Source organism: Mobula birostris, chromosome 9 (assembly GCF_030028105.1).
Source record: "Mobula birostris isolate sMobBir1 chromosome 9, sMobBir1.hap1, whole genome shotgun sequence".
NCBI lineage: Eukaryota > Metazoa > Chordata > Chondrichthyes > Myliobatiformes > Myliobatidae > Mobula > Mobula birostris.
Genome location: NC_092378.1, coordinates 2,924,147 through 2,936,192, shown reverse-complemented (window position 1 = coordinate 2,936,192; position 12,046 = coordinate 2,924,147). Strand labels below are relative to the sequence as shown.

The following is a 12,046-nucleotide window of genomic DNA, read 5'->3' as shown; positions in this document are numbered from 1 at the left end:
TAGACTGTTTGAGGTCACTTATTTTTTATTCTTTCTGCTTCTCTTCTAATATTTGTATGTTTGTACATCTTTGCACTTGTAATGCTGCTGTAACACCGTAATTTCCCTTTGATCAATAAAGTATCTATCTATATTCTGGACCTCTTGAAATGAATGCTAACATTGCATTTACCTTCCTCTCCACTGACTCAACCTGCAAGTTAACCTTTAGTTTGTTCTGCACAAGGACTCCCAAGTCCCTTGCATCTCAGATTTTTGGATTTTCTCCCCATTTAGAAAGTAGCCTGCAGATTTATTTCTTCCACCAAAGTGCATGACCATGCATTTTCCAACATTGTATTTCATTTGCCATTTCTTTGCCTATTCCCCTAACCTGTCTAAGTCTTTCTACAGCCTACCTGTTTCCTCAACACTACCTCCCCCTCAGCCAGTCTTCCTATCATCTACAAACTTGGCCATCTATTCCATCGTCTAAGTTATTTATATACAGCATAAAAAGAAGTGGTCCTAACACTGACCCCTGTGGAATACCACTCATCACTGGCAGCAAACCAGTAAAGGATCCTGTTATTCCCATTCGCTACCTCCTACCAATCAGCCAATGCTCTAACCATGTTAGTAACTTTCCTGTAATATCATGGGCTTTTAACTTGGTAAGCAGTCTCATGTACCTTGTCAAAGGCCTTCTGAAAGTCCAAATATACAACATCCACTGCATCCCTTTTATCTATGTTACTTGTAATCTCCTCAAAGAATTCTAACAGGTTCTTCAGGCAGATTTTCCCTTAAGGAAACCATGCTGACTTTGTACTATCTTGTTCTTTATCACCAAGTACTCCATAACCTCATCCTTAGCAATTGACTCCAACATATTCCCAACCACTGAAGTTAAGCTAACTGGTCTATAATTTCCTTTTTGCTGCCTCCCTCCTTTCTTAAAGAGTGGAGTGACATTTGCAATTTTCCAGTCCTCATGCCAGAACCATGCCAGTGTCCAATGATTCTTGAAGGATCATTACTAAGGCCTCCACAATTTCTACCGCTACCTCTTGCAGAACCGTAGGATGCAGTTCACCTAGTCCAGGGGACTTATGTACTTTAGGTCTTTCAGCTCTTTGGGCACCTTCTCTCTTGTAGTTGTAACTGCACCCACTTCTCTTCCCTCACACCCTTCAACACCTGGAACACTGCTAGTGTCTTCCACAGTGAAGACTGATGCAAAATACTCATTTACCGTCTCCTTGTCCCCTGTTATACTTTCTCCGGCCTCATTTTCTAGCGGTCCTCTATCCACTCTCATCTCTCTTTCATTTTTATATACTTGAAAAGGCTTTTTCTATCTATCTTGATATTGTTTGCTAGCTTGCTTTCATATTTCATCTTCTCCCTCCTAATGATTCTTTCAGTTGCTTTCTGTAGGTTTTTAAAAGCTTCCCAATCCTGTATCTTCCCGCTAATTTTCGCTATGTTGTATGCCCTCTCTTTTGCTTTTGCATTAGCTTTGAATTTCCTTGTCAGCCACAGTTGTATTATTTTGCCATTTGAGTATTTCTTTGTTTTTGCAATACATCTGTCCTGCACCTTCCTCATTTTTCCCAGAAACGCACGCCATTGCTTCTCTACTGTCATTTCTGCCAGCATCTCCTTCCAATTTACTTTGGCCAACTCCTCTCTCATTCCTTTACTCCGCAGAAATACTGCTACATCAGACTTTACTTTCTCCCCGTCATATTTCAATTTGAACTCAATCATATTGTGATCACTGTCTCCTCAGAGTTCTTTTGCCTTAAGTTCCCTAATCACTTCCGTTTCATTACGTAACACCCAATCCAGTCTAGCTGATCCCCTAGTAGGCTCAATGACAAACTGCCCGAAAATCCATTCAACAAATTCACTCTCCTGAGATCCATTACCAACCTAATTTTCCCAATGGAACTGCATGTTGAAATCTCCCATGACTATCATAACTTTGCCCTTTAGACACACCTTTTCTATTTGCTGTTGTAACCTGTGGTCCACATCCCAGCAACTGTTTGGAGACCTGTATATAACTGCCAATCAGGGTCCTTTTACCCTTGCAGTTTCTTAACTCGATCCACAAGGAATCAACATTTTCTGATTCTATGTGACATCTTTCTAATGATGTGATGCCATTCTTTACCAGCTGAGCCACACCACCCCCTCTGCCTACCTCCCTATCCCTTTGATACCTTGGAGATTCAGCTCCCAACTACGAACAGCCTTCAGCCGCGATTCAGTGATGGCCACAACGTCGTACCTGACAACCTGTGAAAGTGCAACCAGATTGTCCACCTTATTTCGTATACTCCGTGCATTGACATACAACACCTGGGGTACTGTATTTGCTACCCATTTTGATCCTGCATCCCTAATGAACTGATACTCACCGAGCTGGCTGCAATTTTGTCCTAACATCTACCTGCCCTTCCTGACAGTCTGACTGCACGCTATCTTTATTTTGTACTATCCTGAGTTCCTTCTCTCAGGTTCCCATCCACCTGCCAAATTTGTTTAAACCCTCCCCAACAGCTCTAACAAACCTGCCTACAAGAATATTCTTTCTCCTTAGGTTCAGGTGCAACCTGTCCCTTTTGGCCAGTTTGGGGGGAGCAAGTGGTTACAAGAGCACAAACATACACACAGTGGCCATTTTATTAGGTACAGGAGGTATCTCGTAAAGTAGCTAATGAGTGTCTAAGTACTTTGATAATAAATAGATTTGAATAAGTCTTTCTAAATTCCAACCACCTGCAGTTTGGTTAGATTAGCAGCTCTCCTGGGTTTGGGTTTGGACGAGCTATTCACTGGATTTTGCACAGGACTTGAAGGTTGACTCCCCTTTCCATCTGAACAAGCTCATTAAAACAAATGATCTTGAACAAAAGGGGATAACGGCACTCACTTGCTGATGCATTGACGTGCTCCCACAATCAAAGATCTCACCTTAAAGACTTTATCTTGTTATCTCATGTTCTCATTATTTATTGCTATTTATTTATATGTGTATTTGTACAGTGTGTTGACTTCTGCACTCTGGTTAATCTTTCATTGATCCTGTTATAGTTACACTTTTATAGATTTGTTGAGTATGCTCACAAGAAAATGAATCTCAGGGTTGATGACATATGTGTACTTTGATAATAAAATTTACTTTGAACTTTGATCTGATTATCATGGGATGGCTATTTGTAGAAGCAAGCCTTTAAAACTGACTTCCCCGTTACCGATACTGTATTATGAGTGCACTAGCACTACAGAATGGATTTTCATTGGCTGTGACCACTTTGGAGCATACTGCAAGGGATAGGAATGGTGCTATTGAAACGAAAGACTGTCTTGTATCTAACCGAAGAAACTAAATACAGTGCCGGGTTGACAACATGAGAATTAGAGTTGTTTTTAAAGAGAGAGCAGTAAACAAAATATGTTCTCATGATAAATGACCCCAAGCCTGTCCAATAAGGTTTGTTTTAAAAACAATAATGTATTCATCTTTCGGGAAGAACATGATCAAAGTTCGAAGTAATTTTGTTAACGAAGTGCGTACATGTCACTATATACAACCCTGAGGTTCATTTTCTTGCAGGCATTCACAGTAGAACAAACACATCAGAAAATGAAAAACTACACACAAAGTCTGACAAACAGCCAATGTGCAAAAGAAGACAATCTGTGTGAATACAAATAATAAATAAGTAAATTTGTAAATATAGCACAACAGCGGCTGTATTTCATGAGGCGTTTGAGGAGAATTAACATGTCACCAAAGACACTGGCAAGTTTGTACAGATGTACAGTGGAGAGCATTCTGACTGGGTGCGTCACCGTCTGGTGTGGGCGGAGGGGCCACTGCACAGGATCGGAAAAAGCTGCAGGAAGTTGTCAACTCAGTCAGCTCCATCATGGGCACCAGACTCCCCAGCATCCAGGACATCGTCAAGAAGCAATGCCTCAAAAGGCAGCACCACACAGGACAGGCTCTCTTCTCATTGCTGCCGTCAGGGAGGAGGTACAGGAGCCTGAAGACGCACTGAATGATTCGGGAAATTCGGGAGCAGCATCTTCCCCACGACCATCCGAGTTCTGAATGGACATTGAACCCATGAACACTACCTCACTACTTTTTATTTTTATTTTTGCACTACTTATTTAATTCAACTCTTTAATATATGTATATGTTTACTGCAATTCACAGTTTTTCTATTAATATGTATTGCATTGTACTGCTGCTGCAAAGTTAACAGATTTCCCGACATATACCAGTGATATTAAATCTGATTCTGATTCTCAAATAATAATGCTGAGAATCATTCCAGTATCCGAGTGTATAATAGTAAGATTGCCAAGCTGTTTTCCCTGGATATAGATCCCCCTTTAGGTGTTCAGGAGTTGGAGTGATTAAATAAACATGGTACAGGCTGGGCATCTCTTAGCCAAAAATCCACACTCCAAAATATTTTTCAGCACTGACACGATACCACAAATAGAAAATTCTAAAGGTTCACAGATCCCAGATGATGCGCCGGTCTCCACGCACCATAGACCATTCTGGAACATGACCCTGATGGGGGCCCAGCTCAGCAGTCATCATAGACAGACCTTCGTGCATTACTTACCATGATGACCTTGCAGTTCGTGCTTATTCTCTGCTCTGTGCTGAGAATATATTGTTGAAACTGTCAAAAAGGCCTGCAGTTACCCTTAGGGATAGTAGTGAAAAGGAAAAGAGGGAGCATCTTCTTATATAGATGCAACTATTCCAAAATCCAAAATCAAAAATTGGAAACACTCCTGGCCCCAGGTATTTTGATAAGGGGTGTTCAGCCTGTATTCAAAAGCTCATGGCAGCCAGCAACTGAAGCAGAATCTGTGTAAAGAGAAACGGAGCTCATGTTTCAGGTCCTGTTTCTCTCTCCATAGCCACCGCCTGACCTGCTGAGTGTTTTCAGCATTTTCTGTTTTTATTTTGGATTTAGAGCACACGCTGCTCAAAGTAAGTATATTGTCAAAGTTATATATATATGTCACCTTCCATTCATTTTAATGCGGGCATTCATAATAAATAGGAACAAACAATACAATCAACAAAAAAAACACACACAACAGAGATAGACAAACAACCAGTGTGCAAAATACAACAAACTGTGCAAATACAAAGAGAAAAGAAAAGGATAATAAATAAATAAATAAATAAATAAAAATCGAGAACAAAAGTTGTATTGTCCTTAAAAGTGAGTCCATAGGTTGTAGGAACAGTTCAGTGTTGGGGTGAGTGAGTCTCAGGAAAGGATTTATCAGGATTTGTTCCCGTTGGTAAGCAATCAAGAACCCAGAGACGTGGATTAAAGAGATTGTCACAAGTGATGTGAGGGCAACATTGGTGACTGGGTCTGGAATGGGCTGTCAGGCGGAAGTGTGGAGGCAAATCCAACTGTGACTTTCAAAGGGGAGCTGACTAATTAACCTTTTGGCCAATATCTTGTGAATGTTCTCAAGATAATCAACCCCCTTGTTATTGGTTGCCAATGATCTATTTCATTCAATTTAACTGGATGGTCTGTTTTATGTATAAGAGCAGTGTGGCTGTAGGAATGTGATGCCATAGGGTCTTTTTACACTTACAGTAATACATCTGACTGCCAAACCCCTAATTCCTTAAAGACCACGCCTCAGGTCTTTCCTAAAACTATCTAGGAATCCGTTCCCAACTTCAACTCTAACTTTGACAACTAATTATTGGGAAAGAGCAGGGCAGGGGATGGAGCAGACTGGATTACTCTAACACACTTAATGTGTTCTCAATGGGCCAAGTGACCTCCTGAAAGTCTGGGCTTCCCTTCCACGTGCCACTAATGGCCAGACTGTCATGTGCACAGATACGTGTACTGTTTCTACAGTACTGTAGCTTCTGAACTGCACAGCTGTGCGGCAACACAGTAACTGAAATGTTCCCGTGTACATAACTTTGTGCACGTGGAATTCTCTTTTATCTATTGTTTGTTAAGGTGCCACTCAGTTTTCAGGCTGTGTAAAAAGTTCCTGCTCAGAGCAGTGGTTGGTCTGTGCTGCTGTGATTTAAATGAGAGGGATTGTGGTGCAGCAGCATCACAGGTGCATAGCGTCAGGTAAACAGCATTCCCAAGAAAAACATGAATTTAACATCACTTTACATGAAGGAACACAATTAGAATTAAAAATAGCAAAGCCCATTTTAGGGATCAAAGTGGTTAATAGTGTTACTCTGAGTTGCTATGTGGTGCTGATTAGGACTTTGAGGTTGGTTCAAAAACCGAATGGTTGAAGGGAAGTAATGTATTGTCATTTAACTGTATACACGTATATCATCAAAAATGAGACACCATTTCTCCAGACCAGGGTATAAGGCACAGTAGTACACATAACATATATATAACACACAATAACTTGGCAAAATAAAAATTAAGTCTACAAATGAATTGTGCATAGATAAACAAAGTAAAGTACATAAATGAAATATTGTAGGGTATAGTACAAATTATCTGGTGACACTTCAAACACAAAGTGGCAGACAATTCAGAAGCCTAATGGCCTGAGGGGAGAAACAGTTTCCCATCTTGTTTTTCTGCATCGGAGTCTCCTGCCTGATAGTGGATAGTCAAAGAGGATGCTGCATGGATGGTTGGGATTCTTAATAATACCTAGGGCCCTGTGTACACAGCGCTCCTGATAAATGTCCCCGATGGATGGTAGGGAGACCCCTATGATCCTCTCAGCTGTTCTCACAGTCCTTTGTAGGGACTCCTGGTCCAATGCTCAGCTGCTCCCATACCAGATGGAGATGCAACTTGTCAGGACGCTCTCAATTTCAGGTGTTCCTGAACCTGGTGGTGTGGGCTTCAGGTTTTTGTACCTCCTGACCAATGGGAGCTGTGAGAAGGTAGCATGGCCCAGATGGTGGGGATCTTTGATGACAGATTTTGCCTTCTTGAATCGCTGCTTCCTGTATATACTGCAACACCAGGGTGAAAAGAGTGACAGGCTATGGGTATCATAGTGTACTGCATACTAGTCGGGTGGGAGGATGGAGTGGGGGATAAGATTGACATGTGTCCAGGTAGCAAGGTCTCTGAACTGTGCCTGCATTGCTTGTCTCAGGGATCTGGTATGGAATTCTGGAAAGCATTGGAGTGCTGTCAGTCATTACCAACGCCTTTGTCATTGCTGTGACCTCAGACTTCATCCCTCGCTTGGTGTATGCCTATCAATACGGACCTTGTGCTGGACAAGGAAAGGCAGGAGAAAAGTAAGTCTAAATTTTTACTGCATGCTACACTCTCAAAATGGGAACCCATGGGGAAATCATGTGGTGTTTCTGTTAGTGGACCAGGAATCCTGAGGGTTGTATGTTTCTGTTGATAAACACAAGAGAGTCTCCAGATTCTGGAAATCCAGAACAACACACACAAAATGTTGGAGGACCTCAGCGGGTCAGGCAGCAACTATGGAGAAGAATAAACAGTTGATGTTTTAGGCTGAGACCCTCCATCAGGACTGGAAAGGAAGGGGGAAGGAACCAGGATAGAAGGTGGGGGAGGGGAAGGCCAGTATTTACTGCACATTAGTAAAGACAGTTGAGGAGGTGGAGATGAGCCTTCAGATTCTAAACCAGGCTACTCAGGCAGGAGCTTGCAAATGTCTTACTTGCAAAATCTACCATCCTGCCGTCATCTGTCATCTTAGTTGTACTATCTCTGTGTACTTTAGTGCGGAACAATCTGTCCGGGGGCATGGTAACAAGTTTTTCACTGTACCTCAGTAATAAAACAATTACCAATTAGTTACCACCTTAAAAGTTTCAAATCAACTATGTGACACTGGACTTACTTGTATAAAGACCATACTGACTATCCCTGATAAAACCCCCCAGTTACAAATGTACATAAATCCTATCACTGTGGATTTTCTCCAATAATTCCCTATGTGGCTCCCGTTGGTCATGGTTGACGATGGATGTTGTGTCCTAGCTGTCTACGTATACGCAGACCAGTGCCAAGCCAGGGCAGTACGATATGGAGAGCGAGCTGTTGCCCATACAGCAGGCTCCCCCTCTCCACACAGTTGAGGAATCCAAAGGAATGGCAGAGACTGATACAGTTTGACACTTACAATGTTGCAAGAGTTGGCAGTCAGCATTGAGCTCAATATAGGACTGCTTTAGGTACCCTAGCTCTGGATTTTCTTGCAATGTTTAGTCCCAAAGCCTTCCCCAGGGCAGTGGAGGTTTGATATCAGAGTTTTCCTTCTCCTGGATGAGCTGCCAAGCACGGCTGACAAGTCCATCTGCCCAAAGCAACTGGTTTTCAGGAGCTAATAACCTGCCTTTGCCCCTTCTGTCAGTATAATGGTTCCGTGGGATTGATTTCCTTTCCACTGACATAAAGTTCACTGACAGTAGTTACCTTGCTGACACCTTTTGCTCAGATAAAGAAATATAAGCTCCTTCCCCCCACCCCACCCCCCTCCATCTTCTACACCTCACCTGGGGTGACGATGATGTAAAATTATTCACTGGAGCCCCAGTTATCTCCTTCCTTCATCGCGTAGTAAATAGCAGTAGGTGTCCCTTAGATTCTCCACTGGAGCCCCAGTTATCTCCTCTCTCAATTCTTGTAGTGAACAGCAGTAGGTGTCCCTGACCCTGACCCTGGGGATTTATCAGCTATTATGCATCCTGTGGCATCTAACACCACCTCTGCTTTAGGTTCCTCCTGTACCCTTTGAAGTGACCACTGAGGGTATGATCGTGGTCTTCTGCTGCTGTAGCCCATCCTCTCCAAGGTTCAACGTGTTGTGCGTTCAGAGATGCTCTTCTGCACACCACTGTTATACCACGTGCTTAATTGAGTTATGATCGCCTTCCTGTCAGCTTGAACCGTCTGGTCATTCTCCTCTGACCTCTCTCATTAACAAAGCATTTTCACCCACAGAACTGCCACTCACTGGAATTTTTTTTTGTTTTTCACACCATTCTCTGTAAACTCTAGAGACTGTTGTCTGTGAAAATCCCAGGAGATCAGCATTTCTGAAATATTCAAAAAATATTCAAATCACCCCCTCTAGCACCAACAATCATTCCACGATCAGAGTCACTTAGATCATATTTCTTCCCCATTCTGATGTTTGGTCTGAACAGCAACTGAGCCTCTTGACCATGTCTGCATGCTTTGATGCATTGAGCTGCTGCCACACGATTACCTCTAAGATCCCCTATAATCTTAAAATGCTTCCAATCATCTTAAAATTATGCCTCCTCATATTAGCTGTTGTCACCTGGGAAAAAATCTCCCACTGTATACTTGATCTATGCCTCTTATCTTATACACTTCCATTAAGTTGTCTTTGACCTTCCATTGCTCCAAAAGAAAAACCCTAGCTCGCTTAATCTATCTTCATAAATCATGGTCTTTAATCCAGGCAGGATTTGTGGGGATGTTGGTGAGTTCATCCTCGATGCCCCCCACACCAGAGAGAAGTAGACTCAATAATGTGGTTCTGCTTATAGATTAGGTCAGGGATGGTGGCGGGGTTTAGCCAGAGAGTAGGGCTCTGTTCTCCATGGGTCTCAGTCAAGGGTGAGATACCTCAGTGAGAGTGTGCTCAGACCCATTCATCTCTTCATCTTTCTCTCCAATCCCACAGACACTGTGCCCTTTCTCTACACTGGATAAGTTCCAGATGGAGGCCTGAGATTTGGCAGCAGAGTAAAAGATTGACAAACCTATGTGTAAAAAAAATTGTGAAAATAAAAAAATAAATAATACTGAGAACATTTTGGATTCTGATATTTTTAATCTAAGTTTCTTATAGAAGTCAGGAACAAGACACAAAACTTGCTGCTTCATGATTGTTTTATTTTGATTAAAAAAAAGGAAAGTTGAACAGATGGTGATTGAAGTCGACCAGCCAAAGAGAGAGAGAAAGTGAAGAAAAGATGACGCTACCTTATGGTCAGCTATTTCTATAGTACAGAGATGAGGAACATTCCATTCAAATTTGTATATAAGAGTCAACCAATCAGATAGCACTTATTCAAATAATGCAGTAGAAAGGAGTTTCCAGAGCTTCACAAGATTATATTTTATATAACCGCCATAGCATATTAAACTATTATCTGCATACTATTACCACTAGGAAGCACACTAGTCAGTTACTTGTATATAAAATACAAGCAGATAATTAATTGTTTAACTGCAAAGAAAGTATCAATTAAACAGTTTAATCTAAAAACTAAACAGTCGGATCCAACAAATGAGTTGTGGAGTCTGTACATTGCATATCCGTCCAGTCCTGTCAGCTTCCATCTTCTCCTGGTAGCAGGAACAGGAAGTCTGAGCTTCCTGTGTGTTCCCTATGGATCCTGATCATCTGTGTCATTGGGTGTGATATGAAGTGACGTGTGTCTGTGGCTCCTTCTCAGGTGCATGGTGGGTTACGTCAACGCCAGCCTCTCTGTGTTCCTGGTGATGGATTTTGAACCACGCTCTGAACCATTGTCGAATGGCACTGACAACTTTGGGACTGAAGTGAAATACTGCAGGTAGGGGCTTGGAGACCTGGCACTGCCTCCCAACATTACTCTGTACATTCCTCGACTCAGACAAGAACTAGGGGACAGAGCCCCAACATTTTACATAGAGATAGAGTATATAAGGGGTATTGATGGGCTTTTTCCTCTTATGTTGGAGACTAGAACGAGAGGTCATAGATTTAGTATAGAAGGTGAAATATTTAAGGGAAATCTGAGGGAAAATTTCTTCACTCAAATGATAGTGAACGTGTGGAAGTAGTAGATGCATTTCTCAGTAGGTCAGGCAGCGTCTGTGGAGAGCAAAAAACAGTTGATGTTTTAGGTTGAAACCCTTCATCAAGACTGGAAAGGAAGGGGGCAGAAGCCAGCATGAGGAGAGGGGAGAGGGAGGAGTACAAACTGATAGGTGAGGGGCAAGGTGGGTGAGTGGGGGAGGGTAGATGGTGTGAGAAGCTGGGTAGTGATATGTGGAAATGGTAGGGGCTGAAAATAAACCTGATAGGAAAGGAGAGAGCAGAAACGAAAGGAGGAAGGGAACCAGAGGGAGCTGATGGGCCAGTGAGGAGGGGGGGGGGGCAGTGAGAGGGGAGCCAGAATAGGGAATTGAATTAGAGGGAAGGGAGGAGAAAATACTGGAATTTAGTCCATGACCTCTTCTACTGTCACAATAAGACAGGTCGAAATGCTGTATCAGGACTGAGCATGGAGAGGGAAGATGGTCAGTATAGAGGACAAGGAGTGAGACAGGAGCCTGAGGTGATGGGTGGACTGAGGAAGGGAGAGGGTAGATGGACAGGTTGAGCCAGTTGGGCAGAGAGGAGGGGTGAGGGGTGGAATAGAGAGACAGTGGCCAGGAGATGATGGATGAGGGCAGACACAAACAAAAGGGAGGGGTGAAGAGAGGGGAGGGGAGGGTGAAAGTACAGTCATCATTTCCAGAGGTTCTCAAAAGGCCCTCATCCCTCAAAGCCACTGCATGTTAGATCACAGAACAGTACAGGACCTTTGGCCGACATTGTGCCAACCTCTTAACCTACTCTGAGATCAATCTAACCCTTCCCTCCCACATGGCCCTCCACTTTTCCATTATTTTTGTTGTTATCCCAGCCACTGCACGTGCCCTGTGAACAGGTCCCAGCTCAGCAGGACCGTGTGTGGGAGAGAGGGTTGGGGTAATATGTACTGGTGGATCTCTGCATCAGTAGTCGGTGTGTTGGTGTTGAGGTGTGACTTTGTGAGACTGCTGTCCATCTGGACAGGCTGACTTTCAGGCAATGTAAGCATTTCCGTTGTAGGCTGTGGGCCAAGAGGGACTCCAGCCAAGCTGTACAAGAGGACCACCTGGTCATTTATTTTGTTCCTGCGTTTGGGATCTTGCTGTGTTTCCGGCCATTCCTCTGGTTTGTGGTTTGGAGGAGAGCTCAGTGGTTTGACAGTAGCTCTGACTATGCAGCTGTC

The 12,046-nt window shown here is 42.9% G+C and overlaps 1 protein-coding gene across 1 annotated transcript in view; it reads left to right on the top strand.

Moving 5' to 3' along the window:
- LOC140203298 (anoctamin-4-like) overlaps window positions 1-12,046 on the top strand; it is a 138,073-nt gene that overhangs the window by 107,471 nt on the left and 18,556 nt on the right. The window contains exons 22-23 of the mRNA XM_072269312.1: window positions 7,156-7,303; window positions 10,478-10,597. Coding sequence (XP_072125413.1) covers window positions 7,156-7,303; window positions 10,478-10,597 — 268 coding nt within the window. The remainder of the gene's footprint in view (window positions 1-7,155; window positions 7,304-10,477; window positions 10,598-12,046) is intronic.